The sequence below is a fragment of the Spermophilus citellus genome (genome assembly GCF_964194105.1).
Source record: "Spermophilus citellus genome assembly, chromosome: 5".
In the NCBI taxonomy this organism is placed as follows: domain Eukaryota; kingdom Metazoa; phylum Chordata; class Mammalia; order Rodentia; family Sciuridae; genus Spermophilus; species Spermophilus citellus.
The window spans coordinates 165,448,518-165,471,237 of NC_138186.1; the positions used below are offsets into that span (position 1 = coordinate 165,448,518).

The following is a 22,720-nucleotide window of genomic DNA, read 5'->3' on the forward strand; positions in this document are numbered from 1 at the left end:
TCTGTCATTCATATAAAAGATCTGGTATCCCCATTTCTGGTTTCTGAACCCCCTGGAGACTTCATTAAATTAGTGCGCCATCTGTTTGGATGGGAATGAACACATTTCTCGCTGCTTCTCCATCACAGCTCTCTACCTCTTTCTTCCCTGCCTGGCTAATGGCACCCCTGAGCTTTGGGGGTTTTCAGTTCAAGACATTTCTAACATACATATTTGGATTTCAGCATGCCTTTTGAAAAAAATCATGGCCACAAACGCCTGGCAAGGCCACCACAGGAACTCTCTCCCTGCCACCTCTCCCTTTTCCATAGAGCTTTCCCCCTTGCCTCCCTGCCCAGTCACTTGGAGATTAGCAGTGAATAATACCTGGGTTGTAGATTGTGATGGGTCCCAGAAGCACCATGGTACTACCATGTCCTTTAATTCTCACAGTGCTCCCAGTTGACTCCTGAGAAAATTAAGAGGCTTTGACTGGGAAATATTCCCCAGTTCACATGCCCAGGCCCCCCAAGTTCAGTGTTGAGTTGACTCTGAAATGCTGCCTGTTGGGATGGACGGAAAGAGCCTTCAGATCTACCTACCCACCACCTCCCTGAGCTATGGGAAACAACACTGGGTAATTTGGGGATTCTGCTGACCAGCACTTCAGTACGGAATATGGATGACTACATCCTGGGGTGATTGCCCTGGCTAGTAGAAGGGCCATTATATAGAGCTGTTAGGATTTATGGCACCAAATTAAACAAGACAGTGCTTGTACAGAAAAATATAAAATTATTCGAGTCCTTTATTTGTGCTCGGGCCTAAAGATCTCATTCCTTTTCAATTAAAATGCTCAGTTTTCATAATATGGTATTTAATATTCTTTATTATGCTCTTAAAACCAATATTCTCAATACTGTCAGCTCACTTTATTTTACTGAGAACACTGGACATGATGTCTATTGTTCACCAGAAGAGCAAAAGCTTAAGCACTGTCTTCTTCTCATTGCCTGCAGCGCCCCATCATCTCCATCTGCTGGGGCCACAGGGACTCGCGGCTGCTGATGGCCTCAGGACCAGCCCTGTATGTGGTTCGAGTGGAACACCGGGTGTCCAGCCTACAGCTGCTGTGCCAGCAGGCCATCGCCAGCACCCTGCGAGAAGACAAGGATGTCAGCAAGCTGACCCTGCCCCCCCGCCTCTGCTCCTACCTCTCCACTGCCTTCATCCCCACCATCAAGGTACAGCCTTCTGCCCTCCCCATTCTCCATCCTCACCTCTCTGCCACCCACTGCTCACCAAGAGGAGGATAGGGACAGGAGAGATGGGGAAGGGCATCAGAAAAGATGCACAGGGCTCCCTGCTTCACCAGAGTGTCCAAAAATGGCTCAAGTGTGACTCTGCAGAGTTGCGCCATGTCCTTCCATGCCTGCATGTACTTCCCTGAGTATCCAAGTGAGCTTTGCCTTGTATGGTAGTTTCACCTCTCTCATGTCCATGCTGGTATTCCCAGCTTGACTCCCTGTCGTCCTGATGATCAAAGGAGCAAGTGTTTATTTAGCACTAACTGTATACTAGATTTGTATCATCCTTTGTGAAAATCAGTTTTGTTCCATCCTGACTTCCAAACAGAATCTGACATTGTTCCCACTTGAGAAACCAAGAAAGAAACTGATAGAAGTGAAGTAACTTGCCCCACAGCTAGTTAGGGAAGAGGCAGGATTGGACCCAGTCAAAATTTAGGCCTGCTCTCCTCTCTGCTGTGCTGGAGGGAGAGTCCCCCCTACCCTGATCCCTGGCCCAATACAGCCGCCTGCCGTCTTTCATACTGACTGTGCCTCCAGAAACTATAAAGGCAGCATGTGACTATAAACCTGCTACTCGGGCAGGTCCTCAGTATCTAGGTCCTTTTCTATATTTTATTTCTACTTCTGAGTATCAGATTGATTTGTTGGGTGCTTTTTTTTTAACTGATACATCAGAGTTTTAGAATCTCTCATGATTTTTTTTTCCTAGATGTTTTCCATTGATTCCACACCAGCAGTTTTCAACATTGCTGTATTGTATCATATTAGGACACAACCTAACCAGTCTTACCCCCAGAGGTTCTGATTTAATTGTCTCAAGTGGGATCCTAGCTTAGGTGTTGTGTGATGAGCACCCACAAATTGTGAGTTGCTGTTCCATAACACATAGTTAACCTTTCCCAAGCTACCTGATGTGCCCACGCCTTCTCTGTTCTCTGTGTGAGTCCCAGCTCTTTCCTTTTCTGCCTGTGTCCTGCCTCTAGCCCCCAATTCCAGACCCCAACAACATGCGAGACTTTGTCAGCTACCCCTCAGCAGGCAATGAGCGGCTGCACTGCACCATGAAGCGCACAGAGGACGACCCGGAGGTGGGCGGCCCGTGCTACACCCTCTATCTGGAGTACCTGGGCGGGCTCGTGCCCATCCTGAAGGGGCGGCGTATCAGCAAGCTACGGCCAGAGTTTGTCATCATGGACCCGCGGACAGACAGCAAGACAGGTAGGACCCATGCTGAGGGACTGAGCCCTTATTCCCCTATGGTTATGGAATGTGATTACTTACAACCCATGCCAAAAGAATGCCTTTTGTGAAGTGAGCCTGAGTTGGCTAGCGTGGAATATCCCTGAAGCTCCTACATTCCTAAAATCCTATTTAAGTGACAGTTTTCTAAATGTACTTTCTGATAGGTTAATAATGTTGTATAAGGCATGATGGAGTTGGGGCCATGGTAGAGAAAACCAGCTCTGAGAGAAGGGATGGCTGACCCAGCTTCTAGCAGGGAGAGCCTCCTCTTTCAGTTATAGACCAAGCATTCATGAGTGCCCTAATGTCATATTGAGGTGGTTTGAAAATAGTAATGGGCCATGTCCCTGCCCTCCTTGGGTAGGTGAGATAATTTATCTTTTCAGGGCCAGGGGTGTGGCTCAGAGACAGAGCATTTACCTAGCATGCATGAGGCCCTGGGTTCTATCCCCAGTGCTGCAAAAAAAAAAAAAAAAAGAAGAAGAAGAAGAAGAAGGAGAAGAAGAAGAAGAACACTTGAAGCCTTCAGCCCTGTCCCTGGCCTTCTGCCTCTGTCCTTCACTGATACGCCATTAACTGCTTTTTAGCTAGTTACCAGTGAAAATTTCCTGCTTGTCCATAAAATCTTTAACATGATGGATCACTCTACCCTTGTACAGACTCCCTCCTGTGCTCGTCCTCATTGCTTAGTTAATGTGTTAAGGATACTCTTGCCTCCCTCTCTCTCAGATCCTAGACTGTGATGCTCTTGTAAGAAGGTACTTTGGTGTTTGGTGCCACTTAATGCTAGCCCAGTGTCTGCATACCCATCAGTACCTGCAGCTCAATGTGCTGCCTTCTGTGAGACATTACCTGACACCCACCACAGAGTGAACAGCACTGTCAGGTACCTTCCCTGATCATGGGCTGTGGAGACCTGCTCAGCACACTGCAGTCATCGTGCTTCAGAGGCTTTGCCCATCAAATCCTGAGGACCCAAGGGAGGGAACTGAGTCATCTTTTTGTCCCCCAGAGCTTCCCAAGTGCTTGACCTTGAAACAACACTATTGGATTGAATCTGTTTTTATTAGTTTATACTTTAATGTCCCTACTTCCTTACACTAGTTCACTGTCCTGCGCATCAGGTTATCCTTTGTCTGTCATTACATCCCTAAAGCTGCTGTGACATGTGCATGACCCTATATCACAAAGCAGTGGGCTTGTTCACCCTAAACCTTGCTTTCCCATGCTGATGTTTTACGCAGTTGCTCTACCTGTCCGCTGCACATTATTTGCTCAGCATCATTGGGAACATTCTCCTACCAGTGTTACTGTATAAATTCAAAAGCAATGAACCTCAACTTTAAAATATTAGATATGCATTTTTTCCTGTTTTTTGACTTATGTAACAAACTAGTACTAGGAACAGAAAGCAAGTAGAAAAATTTGGGGCTGTGGGGGAGGAGGCATATAGGAAGGAGGGAGAGGGAAGATAGAAAAGAGAACAGAAGATGTTAGCATGGTTTCAGGAAAGGGAGAAGGAAAGCTGACACTAATTGGAGGTGCCTGGGGAAGGGGTACAGAGAACGAGTCCCAAACAGAGCCTGCGCTATGAGTATCTAAGGCCCTTCTTCTGGACGGGACTCCATAAAACCTATGCTGAAATCATAGGGTACTCCTGAAGAACTGTCTGTCTTCCCACTACAGAGGGGACAGGAGGGGGTATGTGGGCACCAAGGCTGCAGCCTCCTAAGGCCAGACTTGCTTAAAGCCTGACCTCATTACCCAAAGGCCTGCTTTCCCCTAGTGCTGACATTTGTCAGCTCATACCAAAGAGACTGACCAATTGCTAACAATCCTTTGGGGATTGCCATGTTTTATTTTTACAATTAAAGAATTATAAGTTGTAAAGCAAACCAGTCAACAGTGCCTATTTTGTATGAGGTCCTTTAGTCTCCTAGATAACGGAGAAGGCCCAGGATTATCTCTGTTTTTAAGGAGTTTGTAAACCCTTCTACGAGACAAGACAAACACTTGAAAAGTTCAGTAAAGAAATCAAGATTTAAATACCTCATGACAAAAATAGAAGCTGTGTCACAAGGCACAGTGTGACTAATTGCCAACTGAATGGTATATATAAACTAGCTCAGAGAAGGAAATGATTCCTGACTTTGAAAAGCCAAGAATTTTTCTTCTTGAGAAGCAAATTAACTCTTCCAAGCCTATGCATCATTGTTTCTCAAAATGTTGTCCATGGGCCATCTCCATGCAGACCACCAGGGAGACTTATTTAATATAAGTTCCTGCTCGTTGTGGGTTCTCAGTGATTTTTATGCATTGAAGTTTGTGATCTACTGTTGTAAATGTTCTCCAAGTATATTTTTTAGTGAAAATTCACAGATTTTCAAAAGGAATCTTTATCAGAACTTGCTATGGACCGAACTGTGTGCACTCTCCCCCAAATTCACATGTGAAGTTCTAACCTCCAGTGTGAGTGTATTTGATAGGACTTTTAGGGGATAATTAAAGTTAAATGAGGTTATAAGCGTTGAGTCCCAAACTGTCAGAACTGCCCTTTATGTTTGTGTTTCTGCTGCGCCTCAAAACCTTCCAGCCTCTACCCATTACCAGTTGCAAAGCTTCTTTCGTTTATTCCACTATTCACTACGGCAGCACTCACTTCCCGATACCAAAATCAGGATTAATCAGGGTTCTTTAGAGAAACAAAACTCATCTTCTGTGTGTATGTGATTTATTAGCAGAATTGGTTCACACAGTTATGGAGGGTGAGAAGTCCCAAGATCAGGGTGTTGTCACAGGTAGTTCCAGGGAGAGCTCTTCCTGCTTTTTGGACAGCTGCCAGAATTCTCTGTGTGTTCACACAGCCTGTCCTTGGTCCTTGTGCATTAAAAAGAGACCTTGCTCTTTCTCTTTTTATAAGGTCCTAATTCTGTTGGATTAGGACTGACTGACTCTCCAGGCCATTACTTTAGGTTTAAAGGCTGAAATAGAAAGGAGCTTAGTATTTTTTCCTTTGACATTTTTATGCTATTTTCTAAGCAGAATTAGGAAATTTTTTTTTCTGCCATTGTCAAAATGACATGGTATTTTAATGCCCCAAGGAATATACAAAATAGTCTGGCACTGTTCACTGAACTGAAAGTTGAAAACAAAATGGCTTCGCTGTTGTGCCTCATGACACATGGAGAACCACCTGGCTTGTTGGAACTTCGAGCCAGCTCAGAAACCCATGCCAAGCGAAGGCTCCCTGACTGCCTCCCTGGGAACCTGCTTACGACCTAGGAAGGCTCCTGTTGGTCTATATCTGCCAGTCTATCCCCTGGTTTATGCAGGGATCATTGTTAAAGTCTAATTGATTTAGCTTCCCTTAAATTGGTATCTTGCAGATGAGATCTATGGAAACAGCTTGATTTCTACTGTGATTGACAGCTGCAATTGCTCGGACTCCAGTGACATTGAGCTGAGTGACGACTGGGCTGCCAAGAAATCTCCCAAAATTTCCAGAGCTAGCAAGTCACCCAAACTCCCAAGGTAATCTCAGTCTTCAGGGTGTCCCCCCCCCCGCCCCGCCTTTTTTTTAAGCTCTGGACAGAAATGTGTTTGTGTTAGCAAATGAGTCCCATTGAATCTGACACTAGGGGCATATTCTGAACCATCTTTGATCCAGAATGCTGCCCAGTTCAAGAACATTTTTTGCTCAAATAAACTTTGTTAGGGCTGGGGCTATAGCTCAGTGGTAGAATACTTGCCTCACACATGTGAGGCACTGGGTTCAATCCTCAGCACCACATAAAAATAAATAAAGATATTGTGTCCATCTACAACTAAAAAATAAGTTTAAAAAAAATAAATAAACTTTGTTATGTTAAAAAAAAGGAAGACGGGCTGGGGTTGTGGCTCAGAGGTAGAGCGCTCGTCTAGCACATGTGAGGACCTGAGTTTGATCCTCAGCATCACATAAAAAGAAATAAAATAAAGTTATTGTGTTCAACTACTTCTAAAAAATAAATATTTTTAAAAAAAAGAAAAAGGAAGAAAGGAAAAAGCTGACAGTTGTACGTCAAGATCAACCTTTTTTTTCCCCCTCATCACTTTTTCTTCTGGGAGACTGTACTTGGAATAATTACAGCTTTTTTTTTGTTTGTTTTTCTTAAGGATAGAAAAGATACTCGGTGGGAAGTTTACCCAAGCCTCAGAATATCTCCAGGGGTTAGTAGCAATGGTGGGTGACATAGGGCTGGTCATAGTTCTCAGGTTTATTTGTTTTTTCTTACAATTTAAGAAAAGGAAGAAAAAGGTTTTACAGTGGGTGCAGCATGTTGAGAACACCAAATTAAGTGCCTACAATGCTGTAATTGAGAAAATAATAGTAAATTTAAAAAAGAATAGTTCCTAGGGTTTGTCTGAAGACAGAAAACTAAGAGTAAATGGACAGGCTTGCATTGTCTTAGAGAGTACTGCCTGCCTTCTCTGTTGCCAGCATTGTAGGCAGTATGACCTTGGATAGAGATAAGAGCTTCCTTATCTATGGATGATAATGGATGGACCAGATCCTTGCCAAGATCTTCACTAGCTTTACAGCTCCATGATGCTATGCAAAATTAAGGTGGTTAATAAATTTACATACAGATATAAACATTCCCAAATGCCCAGCTCTGAAGCAACTAGTTCATTGGGCAGTTGATATACCAGTGTGTCCCCACTCGGTTCAAGATAAAGAACATGCCCATCATCAGGGAGAATCCCACGTGTCTCTTCCATTTTATATGACTTCTGTCATGATAGATTATTTTTACTTGTTCTAGAACTTCATATATGTTGCATCAAACAATATGTGGATTTTTGCTTAACATGATTTCGAGATTTATCTGTGTTATTGCATGTATCAGTAGTTTGTCTTTCTTTATTGCTCTGTGGAATTATTCCACTATTGCAAATATACTTCTGTGTGTTTATTGTATTTCCATGGATATTTAGTAGTTTAGGACTACTGTGAATAAATCCATATAAACATTCTTTTTGGAATACATGCACTCATTTCTCTTGGGTGTACACTTAAGAAGGGAGGGGCAGAGTCATGAGTTAGATCATTGTTAAACTTTCTGAAAACTGCCACACATTATTCCAAACTGGCTGCAGCAAGTTCAGTTCCTAGCAGCAGCACGTGAGAGCTCTACCTGCGTCCATTCTCACCTATAGCTCCATTGTCATTGCTCAAAATAATTTTGCCCATTCTTCTGGGTATATAGTGATATTGCATTATGGTTTAGGTCTAGTTTCTCTGACCATTTAAGTGGCTGAGTACCTTTTCATATGCGGATCAGCCCACCTGGCTATCTATCTCCTTTTGCCCATTTTTTATTGGGTTGTTTTTCTCTTACTGATTTGCAAGAGTTATTTGTATATTCTAGCAATGGGTCTTTAGTAATGTGTATACATAACAAATAGTCCAGCATGTGAAATCCTTTTATGGTTAGTGCATTTTGTGTCCTATTTTAAAATCTTGGTCTACCCTAAGGCTGAGAAGATGGTCTTCTGTTCTCTTCTAGCAGCTCGAGAGTTTGTGTCTCAGATCAACTTTACATCTAGTTAATTTTTGAGTGCGGTGTGAATTAGAGGTAAAAGTTCATTTTCCCATATAGATATCAGTTAGTCCAGCAATCTGATTTTTTTTTCATCTTTATTCTAAAGTTTGTTAAAATTACACATAAATTTTGAACCTTCTAGTGCTGCCACAGTGCTTGACTTTTTCCATTAGATGTAAACATACCCAAATGCCTAGCTCTGAAGCAATTAGTTCATTGAGCAGAGGGCACTTACTATATATAAGGAACTAAACCCTTGGCATGTAGATGTCCATTTAAGGCTGCCACCTCTTGCCTGGTCCCTTCCTCCTCCTCTTCCTGCCTGGAACCCCTCCACACAGCATCCAGGCTGATAGCCCTGGCTCACAGCTTTCATTAACTTGATCCCCAATTCCCCTATTCCTCAGGAGCCTGAAGTTTCTCAACAAGCTCGCAAGCATTATGTATGAGGTTCAACACATATTTATAGGATGTTAGAAACCTTGTTATATTCATTTGTAACCCTCTCTTTGGGGTAGACTGGCATTGAACATGTGCACCTCAGTGTATAAAGAAAGAAAGTATAAAGAACCAAGCAGAGCTAGAATCTGATGTCAGAATTCAGCAGAAAAGTATTAGATTCATTGATCTGATATAACTATTGCAGGTGGTAAAGTGTCAGATGAATCTGTTAAAATTCAAACTGTCGTGGAAGTAATTTTAAAAAATCATAGTGGCCTCAGAGTGAGAGAGGACTTTCCTTCTTGCATTTTCCCCAGGACTGATTGTACACACCCCTGGAAGAAGTCATGTGGACATTTCCAAACTTACTCTTAAGTGGGTAGAAAGTGAAAGACAGTTCCCTTACAAATGAAGTTCCTTTCAAATGACTCAATTGGGGGCTGGGGGTAGAACACTTGCCTACCAGGTACAAGGCCCTGGGTTCAATCACCCATACAGAGAAATGGGAGGAAAAAAAATCTTGATCTAATTTCAACATATTTTCAGATGTTGTATTTATTATTCAATACACAATTCATTCTTTCCTCATATTCCTAAAGCCAAAGCAGGAGTAAGAGCTTTGTGAAAATAGGACCTTGGCCACAGAGAATTGATGTCCACGGCTGACCTTGGAAGGGAAGAAATACTGGCCTTACCCCTCTGTGCATCCCTGACCCCCCTCACTTTGTCTCCACAGGATCAGCATTGAGGCCCGGAAGTCTCCCAAGCTGCCCCGGGCTGCTCAGGAGATCTCCCGATCTCCAAGGTTGCCTATGCGAAAGCCTTCCATCGGCTCACCCAGCCTGACTCGGAGAGAGTTTCCTTTTGAAGACATCACTCAGGTAGTAACACATGGCTGAACCCTCCAGCCACTTGGACACTCCATCATCCTTCCCCTACCTGCCTGCCCTACTCTCTACCACCTGCATTCAGGTGCCTGGTTCTATTCCACGTGCCTCTCTACCTCTAGAAACTTCCTCCAGTGGCACTCTGACTGAGGCACATCCACTTTTCTACCTGTGGCCCTTCAAGCCAATTCTTGTCCTAGAGTGACTCGCCATTGTCTTCAGCAAGAACCCCAGCCATGGCCCCTCAGTCCAGCCGTACCTGACTCCCCTGCCTCCTTTGCCTCCACTCAGCCTGCTGGAAACACAAAGAGTTTCCAAGAGGATTTCCAAGGAGAACAGTGGATTCAGAGTTGGTTTCCTTTTTTAGACCAGTGATTGGGGGAAAGCAGGGGCAAAGAAAACTGTGCCCAAACCACTTTGGTGGACTATTTGTTGATTTAAATTATTTTGAGACAGGTTTGCTGTGTGTCACCCAGGCTTGTCTTACATTCCTGGGCTCAAGTGATCTGCCTGCCTCAGCCTCCTGAGTAGCTGGGATTATGGGTACATGCCCCCATACTCCAGCTTTGATGACTTTTTAAACTGCACACGTGGACATGCTAGGACAGAACCACCCTCACTCTTGCTCTGTGCACGGCCATTAGGAAATGGGAGCCTGGCCTGTTCTAGTTAACACCTGGTCTTAAAAATGACAGAAGGATGGCAGGAATGATTGATGGTGTGCAATAAGTATGAAAATTCTTACAGGGACTAATAAAAAACATGGAAGTAGACTGATATTCTGACTTTTTCTTTTCCTTTTTTCCCTCACAGCACAATTATCTTGCTCAGGTCACGTCCAATATCTGGGGAACCAAATTTAAGATTGTGGGTTTGGCTGCTTTCCTGCCAACCAACCTCGGTGCAGGTAAAAAAAAAAAAAAAATCAAAAATCTTATTCTGTTATTCCACTGCCCCATTTGAAATCAGACTAAAAGATTCAGTTTCAACCTTTGGCAGCCTGAAGTGGAAAATGAGATCCTAAGACAGCATCAGATTAGCCTGTGTGTTCTGCCAAACCTTCACTCCAGCCACTATGATTTCAGAAAAGTTTGAATTAATTTTTCAGATCACTTTTGCTACTGGCACTTTTTTAAAAAAGTTAATTCCTGAATTTAAAAAAATAAATAAGAGAAATACAAAACTCTATCAAAGCTCTCAAAGATGTTTAGCTATTTTGGTTTATGTGGGCACGTGGGACCAGAGTCCAGCTTCTTGAATTACAAGAAACATCTGAACAAAATGGAGGAAAATAGTTTTAAGGCATTTAAGAAGTTGGCTGACTGTTCTTAGTGGTAAATATTTATAATTTCATTTTTCAGTACCAGATAAATGCCCCACCCATGACAAGTTTGAGACAGAGGAAAACCAAACTAAGGGGACTGAAACTGGGCCAGAATGCAGACCTTGGTTCTCATCTGCATCCTGCCCAGTTGAGGAGTGCTCCCTGTGAGACAAAGGACACATCAGAGACAAAGAAGAAAGGAAAATGGCAGATTCTTTGAAAGTACCTTCTTTCTGCTGGGTGGTTCCCCGTTTGGTTGAGAGGCTGTGGCCCATCCCTATCTTCCTCATTGCCATCTCGTTTCCCATAAAAACGTCTCTACCAGGCCAGCTCGCTCAGACAGGCCTGTGGCTGCATCTCAGATGTGCTATGTCACCTACTAAAAATGGTTTTTGAAAAATTTAAAATCTGTAAGATTGTTTTCATCCTTTAATATAAATAATTTTTGCAAATCAGATGTTAAAAAAAAGATCTTTTGCTCTGCATGCATCTTCAGAGATTTATTCAAGAGCATTGCATTTGGATTTTTTCATTTTAGGGTTTCTTAGCTTCAAAGAAAAAAGATGAATAAAAGTAAAACATAAAAGTGAGGAGATAATAACACACCACCCCTGTACATGATGCAAAGAAAGCATATTTTCAGCAACCTAGAAGTTCTCTGAGGACCACAAAAGTCTGTGCAGCTGTGCATCAGTGCCCTGTTGATGGAGATGGTTGATTTTTAATAACCACTGTTTGAATATCATTATTATCCCCACATCAGTAAGCTGACAACTCAGCCATCTGCCTATAGTAAATATTGAAAAAAGGAATGGAAGTCAGACTTCACTTAAGGGATCTTCTCATTCTACCCTTATTTCTTGTATGATGAGTAGATCCACAAATGAGCCTGTGAGAGTCCTTGAAGAAGCAGATGCTGCCTGCTGCCAGTCATCTGGGTGCCCTAAGACAAAAGCATTGGAATCATTGTTCAAATCGTTAACCTTTTTAAAAAGAGCACTTGGGTCTATATGTTACTGTTATCAAGCTACAAAAATTTTCCACATGATTCTCTTGGAGAAAAGATATTAACTCTTAGATTCTGGAAGGCATAATATATATAGGGTGTCCCATTAAATATTTTCAAAGACTGTATATTGTGAACTTAAAAAGTGAGTGTAGTTCACTGTATTGGATATTTTATTTCCTTCAATTAGGACTGCCTAACCCGTGAAAATTTTTTTATCATTTCTTGATTTTAAAAATTCATAAGAGATTCAGAATTCAATAGATTAAGAGGAATATACAGTAAAAATCAAAGACACCTAGTTTTCTTCCTGAAGGCAGCTGATGTTGCCTTCCTAATCCCTCCTCACATTTTTTTTTCCCTATTTGTCAATCTGGACAACAAAGAATAGCACTTTAATGCATTAACTCTTAAGTTATATAGAACCATACATAATGATTTCACCAAAATTTATATTCTTTTTCTTTTGTGGGCAGGAGAGGTGAACACATGAGTCCCTTAGCCATCAGCCCGAGCACCAGCCTTGCATAGAGGTGCACAGGGACAAGGAGCTCCTTGGGTTCGTGGCCCTACATGTAGAGCTGTCTTCTGATGACAGAGAGCCACAGCCCTCCTTTTCTCTTCCCACTACTCCACTGGTACTTTGGCTCTCCTCTGACGTACCTCTGTTCATGTGTCCTTCTTCATCCTCACAGTGATCTATAAAACCAGCCTGCTGCATCTCCAGCCACGGCAGATGACTATCTATCTCCCAGAAGTTCGGAAGATTTCCATGGACTATATTAACTTACCTGTCTTCAACCCAAATGTTTTCAGTGAAGATGAAGATGATTTACCAGGTGTGTTCACACATGTGACTGGTCTGTTGTGGTTCCTCTCTTAGGGACTTTTATACTTAGTGTCTTTTACACTTAACCCTTAATGGTCTCCCTTATTTCCCCAAATAGCTCCCTCCAGTGCTATATTGCTGCTGCAGTTGTTGTTGCTGTTTGTGGCTCCCAGGGAGAGAGGCGGGCTTACTGAGGGCTTCCATTCACTGACAGTAAAGAGACTCTTCCCTTTGGAGGGGAAGATGCCTGTTCTCACTATACCCTGCAGACCAGAGACCATCTGGAAGAGAGATCTGCACAGTAATGATAGGAAACTTGAAATGGAACCAGGTTTGTGCAGCCAGAGGATGGTTGTATCTTACTAGAGACCTTAGTTACAGGCCCCAAGGGTGGGCTCAACTCTTGATAAGCCAGTTGGCTGCTTTCTGGAGTTCTGGTGTGATGTCAACCAGCCTGTACCACAAGCCTATTAGATCTGTTTCCTGCCCAGGGACTAGTTGCCACATGGCAGTTAGCCCCATCCTTCGGGCTTCTGAGTCAATGGAAGTGTTCTCTGAACAGGAGCCACAGTGGCTCATTAGGCTTCTAAGAGCTCAACTGCCAGGGTGCACCTCCGACATGGGCACAGACAGCAGCTCTGAGCAGCTGCCTGCCGGTGTGGTTCACACGCATGCTCCATGAAATCCCCACTGCGTGCAATAGGGAGTGTTGATAGGGTTTTGTTCAGTAGCTCTACCTTCCGTAGTGTCTGAAATGCCAAAGAGCATTTAATTAGGGCTGCCTAATCCGTGAAATTATTCTTCACCCAATATGCACATTTGCTAGCAGATTCTTTATTGGTTTTTCTACATTTTAGGTGATTCTACTTACAGAATCTTAATTTGTGTACAAATTTCAGATGTGTATCTGTTGGAAACACTTCCCACTCTAACCAATCCACAATTATGGATAGGTTGGAAGCCTAGATATTGTAAGTCCCCAGTAGAGTTCCACACTACATAACTGCCCTCAAGTTTCTTTAACTGTAGTTATTTGTAATGGCATCATTCAGGCACCTGGTACCAAATGCAGAAGGTTCCATCTTTGTTCATTGAAAAACTCTGGCAATGCCCTTAACCCACAGTCACAGTGAGGCTGCTGTGTGCCCTTCCAGAAACAGAGTAGTTTGGGGAACAGTCTCCCTCTCTCTAAGCAAACACAGCTCATTCTCTAGCATTTGCCTTTTTCATGCTAAGGGTGGGATAAGTCCAGATGTATTGCTTATTCTGACCCTATTTCACAACACTCTTTTGCAAGCAGTTCTTATTCCAGTTTCCTTTCAGTGACAGGAGCATCTGGTGTCCCTGAGAACAACCCACCTTGTACCGTGAATATCCCTATTGCACCAATTCACAGCTCAGCTCAAGCTATGTCCCCCACACAGAGCATTGGCCTGGTACAGTCTCTGCTGGCCAATCAGAATGTGCAGCTGGACATCCTGACCAATCAGACTACAGTGGTGGGGGCAGCAGAACATGCAGTTGACAGTGCCACCCAATACCCAGTCTCCAACCGGTACTCCAACCCTGGACAGGTGATTTTTGGAGGTGTGGAAATGGGCCGCATCATTCAGAACCCTCCTCAGTTGCCCTTACCGCCACCACCGCCGCCACCACAGGGGGCCATGCAGCTGTCTGTGGTGGACCACGGAGACCGAGACCATGAACACCTACAGAAGTCCACCAAGGCCCTGCGGCCGGTGCCTCAGCTGGCAGCAGAGGGGGATACAGTGGTCTTCAGTGCCCCCCAGGAGATCCAGGTGACGAAGATGAATCCCCCACCCCCCTACCCAGGAACCATTCCGGCTGCCCCCACCACAGCGGCACCCCCACCCCCTCTGCCACCTCCACAGGCCCCAGTGGATGTGTGCTTAAAGAAAGGAGACTTCTCTCTCTACCCTACATCAGTACATTACCAGCCCCCACTGGGCTACGAGAGGATCACTACCTTCGACAGCAGCGGCAACGTGGAGGAGGTGTGCCGGCCTCGCACGCGGATGCTCTGTTCCCAGAACACCTACACCCTCCCCGGCCCAGGCAGCTCAGCTACCTTGAGGCTCACCGCCACTGAGAAGAAGGTCTCCCAGCCCTGCACCAGTGCCACCCTAAACCGCCTGACAGTCCCTCGCTACTCCATACCCACAGGGGACCCACCCCCATATCCCGAAATTGCTAGCCAGCTGGCCCAGGGGCGGAGTGCTGCCCAGAGACTGGATAACAGCCTCATCCATGCCACCCTGCGGAGGAACAACCGTGAGGTTGCACTCAAGATGGCCCAGCTGGCTGATAGCTCCCGAGCCCCACTGCAGCCCCTGGCCAAGCCCAAGGGTGGCCCTGGGGGAGCAGTGGCACAACTCCCTGCAAGGCCCCCGCCAGCCTTGTACACCTGTAGCCAGTGCAGTGGCGCGGGGCCCAGCGCACAGTCAGGCACCATTCTGGCCCATGCTGTCAGCACCTCCCCGTTGGCCTCCCAGTCCTCTTACAGCCTCCTCAGCCCGCCCGACAGTGCCCGCGACCGCACTGACTACGTGAACTCAGCCTTCACAGAGGACGAGGCCCTGTCCCAGCACTGTCAGCTTGAGAAGGCCCCTAGGCACCCCCCGCTGCCCGAAGCTGCTGTCACTGTGAAGCGGCCCCCCCCTTACCAGTGGGACCCTGTGCTGGGTGAGGATGTTTGGGTCCCCCAGGAAAGGACAGCACAGACTTCGGTGCCCAACCCCTTAAAACTGCCCCCTCTGATGTTAGGGCAGAGCCCGCACCTGGATGTGACCCGAGTACCCTTTGTCTCCCCCAAGTCTCCTGCCAGCCCTACTGCCACTTTCCAGACAGGCTATGGAATGGGAGTTCCATATCCAGGAAGCTATAACACCCCTTTGCCTGGAGTGCAGGCTCCCTGCTCCCCCAAAGATGCCCTGTCCCCAACACAGTTTGCACCACAGGAGTCTGCCGTTGTCCTGCAGCCAGCACACCCACCCAGCCTCTCGTACTGCACCTTGCCCCCCATGTACCCAGGAAGCAGCACGTGCTCCAGTTTACAGCTGCCACCTATCGCCTTGCACCCATGGAGTTCCTATAGCACCTGCCCACCCGTGCAGAACCCCCAGGGCACTCTTCCCCCCAAACCCCACGTGGTGGTGGAGAAGCCCCTCGTGTCCCCACCACCACCTGACCTCCAAAGCCACATGGGTACAGAGGTGATGGTAGAGACCGCAGACAACTTCCAAGAAGTCCTCTCCCTGACTGAAAGCCCTGTTCCCCAACGGACTGAAAAATTTGGAAAGAAGAACCGGAAGCGACTGGACAGCCGAGCAGAGGAAGGAAGTGTTCAGGCCATCACTGAGGGTAAAGTGAAGAAGGAGGCTAGGACTCTGAGTGACTTTAACTCGCTCATCTCCAGTCCTCGCCTAGGGAGAGAAAAGAAGAAAGTGAAGAGTCAGAAAGACCAGCTGAAGTCAAAGAAGTTGAACAAAACCAACGAGTTCCAAGACAGCTCAGAGAGTGAGCCCGAGCTGTTCATCAGCGGGGACGAGCTGATGAACCAAAGCCAGGGCAGCAAGAAGGGGTGGAAAAGCAAGAGGAGTCTGCGCACAGCCAGTGAGCTGGAGGAGTTCAAGTGCCGCAAAGCCAGTGAGAAGGAGGATGGGCGTCTGGGCAGCCAGGGATTTGTGTACGTGATGGCCAACAAGCAACCTCTGTGGAACGAGGCTACACAGGTGTACCAGCTGGACTTTGGAGGGCGGGTGACCCAGGAGTCGGCCAAGAACTTCCAGATCGAGTTGGAGGGGCGCCAGGTAAGAAAGTTGCGGGGCTGTGGCCACTAAGTGAAGGATATCAGTGCTTTGGCCTTCCAGGAAAACTTCAAAAGGCTGAGTGAGAGCCAGGCATGGTGACATGCACCTGTAATCCCAGCTACTCAGGAGACCGAGGCAGAAGGATCACAAGTTCAAGGCCAGCTTGGGCAACTTAGGGAGACCCTGTCTCAAAATAAGGGCTTGGGGGGCATAGCTCAGTCAAAAGATCTCTTGTCTAGCATAGGCAAGGATCTGGGTTCAATACCCCGGACCATGCAAAGAAGCCAAGCAGGATGGGAGGAAACAAATTATGTCTCTTAGGTGGAGCCATTAGGATTATGATTCTGAGTATGCCCACTGCTATCTTATGTATTTTTAATCCAAGTAATGCGTGTACTAAGTATTAGTCAAATGATTCCATGAGATTTGTAAGGAAAACGAGATCCTGCTCCACCATACCCACCTAATGGCACCTTTTCCCCCTGAGGCAGGTGTTTCCTAGTGGTTGGGTTTTTCCTAGTATTTGCCATCATATTTGCAAAGAACATGCTTCTATTTGTTGATATTTCAATTTTTGGTTTCATATATCACCTTCTTCCTGAAGAACTACTCACGGACTGTGCTGTCTGCTTCCATCAGGAGCCAGCAGACCTGGTGGCCTCTTTCCCACCTTGTTTCCTTTCGTGTCTTTGCTTCCCTGCCACCCCTCCCCCCAGGTGATGCAGTTTGGACGGATTGACGGCAATGCATACATTCTGGACTTCCAGTACCCCTTCTCAGCTGTGCAGGCCTTCGCAGTGGCCCTGGCCAATGTGACTCAGCGCCTCAAATGAAGAGATTGGTGTGGAGAGAAGACGCCGAGGAGCCCTGGGAGGAGGAGCCTGCACGCTGGTGCCAGAAAGACGGGAGATGTCAGCGGGACAGGAAGAGCCCTCAGGCCAGAGGGGCGCTAACCCTCAGGCGTTGCGCATATTTGGTTGTCCTTTACTGTCTTTCTTTTCTTTCAGTCGTGTGACATTTGGAAGCAAAGAGTGCAAGGGGCCTGGTGTTCTTTCAGGAGGGACAGCCTGGCTGTTGAATGTTCTCCTGGATCTGCTTCTCAGTGCCTGGGACAAGGGCCCTGGAGAGAAGACAGACCACCTGCTAGCCTGCCTTTCTTTCAGACATAGGGAATATGCGTGAGGTTCATTCTCCACAACTTCTGGCCTTTACTCCTCCAACATTACCACTAGTGCAAAACAAAAACTTTTTAAAATATCACAACCAAAAATCCTGCAGATTCAGGTTCTCCTGGGGGAATGGTGACAGCTTTTAATTTATTTGTATTGTGCCACTCCCTAAAAAGTGACTTGAGGAATAAAGGCATTTGGGCAAATGAACTCTGTTGACTAATGAAAGCAGGCTCTGTATGGGGGTGCTGTCACTGCTTACCTGCAGTTTGGTCCTGAGTGATGTCAGGGAAAGCATGATGGGTGAGGAAGAAACTGCATGTTGGACAGGCTCACAATGCTTTGCAGACACCTGAGTGACTCAGGAGTGTGACCTGTGCAAGGGCTGAGCTCCTCTTCCAAGGATGTTTCCGTTGGGAGACTCCACTAGTCTCATCCTGTGTCAGAGTTCCGTGGGACCAATGATGATCATCATTGAGGTTGACTTCAGGAGAAGGTAGGAGGCAGCAGGGGAAAGATCCTGGCCCGGGGTAGGGCAAAGAGTTTTCCAAGACGGTGTGGTGGTCAGTCACTAGATCCACTTCCTGAGAAACAGCCATTGTCCTCCCTCTGCCTTTTGTTTTTGAACCTGGAACCCATTACTGTAAACATGATTTTTCCCTTCCAATATTATTGCTCCATCCTTTCTCTTCCTAAAACTGTGGACGAGACTTGAGTTGAAACCACTCCTTTCTTCCTCTTGGCTATGTTAAAATTCAATTAACTAGAAATGTTTCCATCAAAATAGAAATTATAAACAATATTTTCAGCATTTGCCAGGGTTTTAAAAGTTAGGAGCATAGTCAAATCTTTGACAAAAGTTAGGATCTTCGCTAAAGAAACAAAAAGCTGTTTATTAATTTTATAGACTGTTTACTAAGGTAATAAACCACTGGGAAAAAAACATTGTTAAAATTATCCATCTTACTTTAGGGAGTGGGTTCTCTACTTCTTTGTTAATAGGGGGAAAAAATCCGCCTCAAGTCTCTTTGCCTGCCTCTCCCCCTTCCGCAGTATCCTAGTCTGTCACAAGGTCCGGTCCATTTTTTGATGGTGGTTTGGTGTTCATTCCTGTGGTGATGTTTATGGCCAAAGTACAAGAACTGTCTATTGATTTTAACTCCTAAATATGGATTTTATTTAAAAACAGAAAAATGGAAGATGCTATAGAAAAGTATTTTCAAATTAAAAAAAAATTAATTCCCTATTTGGATTTAAAATTAGAAAAAGAAACTGGCCCATTCCTTTTCTAGAGTGAGGAGATATCACTCATCACTCTTAAGTCCAAAGAAATGCCAACAAGGTTTTTAACGAGAAGGACATCTCCCAGGTAATACTGGAGTTTCCCATATTAGAGATTAAAATATTAGACCCAACTGTTTGATAGGTAAATTTTGATTTATCTAATTCTTATTATATGAGTTCCTGGAGCTTGATATGGTGTTTCAGTGCTTCTTATTAGTTGTGCAATAATTGTTATCGCCTGTTTCTGAAGTAATTTAAATACAATTTCCCTGTTCTTTTGTCCAAGAGATAATTATTACCTTGCTTTTCATAGTATTCCTAGGAATTATTTTGTTACTATGTATTGGTGAGTTATGCCCATTTTATTATTTATTTAGAAAAATAGTATCTTTGTAATGATTCATTTGGTGGTAGTATACTTTACCACAAGAAATAAAGAGGATATAATAGAAGATGTTTTTGCTGGGTAATTTGTAACTTTCTAATTGGGAAAAGTTCCTATTAATCCTTTAGAAGTGATCCTTTTTAAAAATTCTGTGGTATTGATTATATACAAGAGAACATTTCTTTGAGACAGTTATGCCCTAATTCCCCTTATTTTGAGAATTTTGAATTTTCAATTCATAATAAAGGATTATATGAAATGGAGAGACCCATTAGAGAAATTCTTAAGAAATAAGTTTTAGTTCTTTCAGTTCTGATTGGTTTTTGAGATGCAAAAGCCACAAAAGGGTACATTTTAGGACTTTTCTTAATAAGAACAAATGACTCCCCGAAAGCCATTTTCCCCCCAAGGAGCCACAGATGGGTGCATCAGGGATGGCTGCTCACCCGAGTCTGCAGGGGCATGAGAAGCAGGGTCTCCTGCCCAGGGAGGTGGAAGCTGCTGGCTGCAGCCGTGGTGCCGTGATGGTGTCTGACTTCATCATAGAGGTTAAATGCCACCAATATGAGGAGTTTAAGCAGCAGAATTCCAGGTACTTTGTGCTTATTAGTAGCAGTTTATGAATGTCAAGATACCTTACTAAATTTAAAAATATTAGTGAAATATAAAGTAAACTACATGAGGTCTTTTTGAGGGAATCTGTATATTAACAAACATAAAAACCAATTTTAAATTTGTTTAGCTCTTAACCTCATTAAACCAAAGGCCGTGGATGTGTATACAAAATACCCCATTGAATGTTTAACCTGGGAAAAATTGGGGCCAAAGAAGGAGGAAGCGCTCAAGACTCTAATGGTGTGTAAATGAAAGGCTTTTGCAGGTTGGTGTTTTTCATCTGTAGCCCCCTCGCTCCACTGTTAGGTGTCCACAAGGACATGCAGAAACATCTAAAGTTCACTCTGAAATCAGAGCAGAAGGTCAGGAGGCCCCAGGGTCAAGCTTGATCTGTCATAAGGTTGGAGGGTGACCTTGGGCAAGTCTGGGGCTGCCAGATCCAGCTTTGTCCATCTGGAAAAAGGAAGAGGCGCCTGGACTATCATCCACACTCCCCCGGCAGCCGGAGAGCTCAGAACTGAGCAGCTTCATCTTCCCACTTGACAAGCGTGGAAAGTGTGTTTCAAAACATTGCCTTTTTGTGGAGAAGTGTTTCCTTTCCTGAGTCTGTGAGCTGTCTGCTGAATATAAACCAGTGCATTTAACAGAATATCTTTAGAAAGTTCACCTCTAAATACGTTTCAAAACATGCTTGATCTCATAAAATTACACAAAAGCACTGATTCCAGGCAAGTCGGAGGAATCCCCTGAGTGTGCCCTACTCAGTGGGCGCCCTTGAAAATAGCCCTAAGATAAGTCACCACTTTCCCCCATAACTGACTGAGAGTGTGTTCAGGAAGAAGAGAGGAGTAGGAATCCAGGCGGATCCCATCCTTTAGTGTGCTCCTGTGCTCCCAGCGCTGCACCACCTTCTAATCCGAAGGTTTATCAAAAAGGGACCTGTGAAAAAGGAACCCGTGTGTAGGCTGCAGATCATGTGGCCAAGTCTGTGGTTGTGGACAAAGTTGGCCGAGACAAACCGTGTCTGAAGTGTTGTTTGGGTCCTGGGAGTCTGTATGAACACACGACTCAGAACGTGGCGCCATTTGGGTATTTTCTTTTCTCTGGCTGATAAACTCTGAAAGGTTGTGGTTTATTTTGTTTCCCTTTCTTTGACTTTGTGCAATTTTCTTGTAATTTTACTTGTACCTATACTTTCTGTTTACAAGTTCTTTTTAAGGGGGGGGTAGGATTCTAAGATCTTGTTTATTGTAGATAAATTTTTTTTTCATGTTGTAAAAAAGCATGGGTTATGCATTTGAGTGAAAAAGGCACTGTATTATTTACCAAAGGGGTATTGTTTTTGCATTTGTTTATAAATGCATTATTTTGGTACTGTAAATTTAAACATCACTTCTGAGTTTATTACTACTGGCATTTTCTTTTTCTTCCTTTCCCCGACCCTGTAAGTGTGTGATGAGGCACACAGGTCCCAGACCACATAAGACCACCAGCATGTTCTCTCAGACCTTGGGAAGGGCGTGCACTGCTTTGTGCACCTCGGTTCCTCTAGTGTCGTTTGTTTTTACTTCAGCATCCTGCTTTGTTTTACTTTCCAGGCAGAATCTGTTGAGTTTCCCGATTGCATTTCAGTGAGCTCCTCTTATTCACCTCTCTATGTATGTATTTTGTGTATTAGATTGTGCAGGAGGTATTCTAGAAGGCATTAATGGTTTGCATTCGAAATGATGTGGTTTGTCCAAATTATTTTCTGCCTTTATTACTGAGATGGATTAATCTCCTTATTTTTTTTTCCTGATGATTTGAAACTGTAAGAGTTGTCCAGCTATTGCTTAATAAAATTTTGCAGATCAAAAAACTTCTACTTGTGTGCAGAATTCAGATATGGGTCTTGAGTCCTTTGAGAAGACATCACCTGGCTCCACTGGTATGACCTGGCCACCCTCCAGTTGCTTCAAAGGTCCTGAGGCAACTCCCACCTGTGACTCAAGACCCTGAGATCCCTATCATTGTTTTGCCCACTTTGCAAGGTCAGAGACTGGTTTGTGCTCTTGATGAATTGGTTTGAGTTTATTTTTGGTTTTGCTTGTTTTTTTAAGAGGGCCCTATTAATAATGCATATGTATAGCCCTAAAACATATCAAAGGTGCTAATTATATGGACACCTTCTTTGTTACTTAGGAAACTTAATAAAGCCTGGTTTTAAGCAGTTCATCTCTATAGTGCTAACATAATTGCTAATTGTTATTACTAATGAGTACCTGAGGGCCTGCTTTCTCTCCCCTCAAGTTTCCTATGAACACACAGGCAGGAAGCTGGGGCATAGGAATTATCTCTGCAAAGACTTTATGTGTGTATATTTACAAAACTGTCCTTTAGTTCCTTTTGGAGATAAAAAAAAAATAGACATGTGGTCACTTGGGTTTTAGGAGAATAACAGACAGAAAAACAGAATAACCCAAGCCACTGTCAACTCTAACAAATTCTGATGTAAGTTGTTTTGAAATTATTGTAAGATTATAAATCTATGCTTTAAGTAGTAGTAGTAGTAGTAGTAGTAGTAGTAGTAGTATTAACGTTATAAAAGCTAACCACTTTGAATTTTGTAAAAGAATTAAAACATTTTATTTTACTATGAAAGTTGATAAACTTTAAGTAATATTCTTTGCATCTTTATCACTTTTACCAGGTAGCAAGGAAAATTGGCCCAAAACAGGCTCCAACACCCTACCCCAGGGCAGGGCGGGGGGAACACTTAGCTTCCATGAAAAGAGGAACTCCCAAACACCAAAACAACCAGCTCATACCTGGGCCATCAGAAGGGCGTGTCTAGG

At 44.4% G+C, this 22,720-nt stretch overlaps 1 protein-coding gene across 4 annotated transcripts in view; it reads left to right on the top strand.

Moving 5' to 3' along the window:
• Positions 1–22,313, top strand: part of TULP4 (TUB like protein 4) — a 215,071-nt gene extending 192,758 nt beyond the window's left edge. For 3 of the 4 annotated variants that reach the window (XM_081295460.1, XM_081295458.1, XM_081295459.1), the window contains 8 exons: positions 999–1,223; positions 2,273–2,507; positions 5,918–6,062; positions 9,294–9,438; positions 10,258–10,351; positions 12,470–12,613; positions 13,927–16,433; positions 17,150–22,313. In XM_081295460.1, coding sequence (XP_081151586.1) covers positions 999–1,223; positions 2,273–2,507; positions 5,918–6,062; positions 9,294–9,438; positions 10,258–10,351; positions 12,470–12,613; positions 13,927–16,433; positions 17,150–17,266 — 3,612 coding nt within the window. In that variant the 3' untranslated portion in view covers positions 17,267–22,313. The remainder of the gene's footprint in view (positions 1–998; positions 1,224–2,272; positions 2,508–5,917; positions 6,063–9,293; positions 9,439–10,257; positions 10,352–12,469; positions 12,614–13,926; positions 16,434–17,149) is intronic. The other variant, XR_014022153.1, reaches the window with a different exon arrangement.
• Positions 22,314–22,720: the final 407 nt, after the last annotated feature.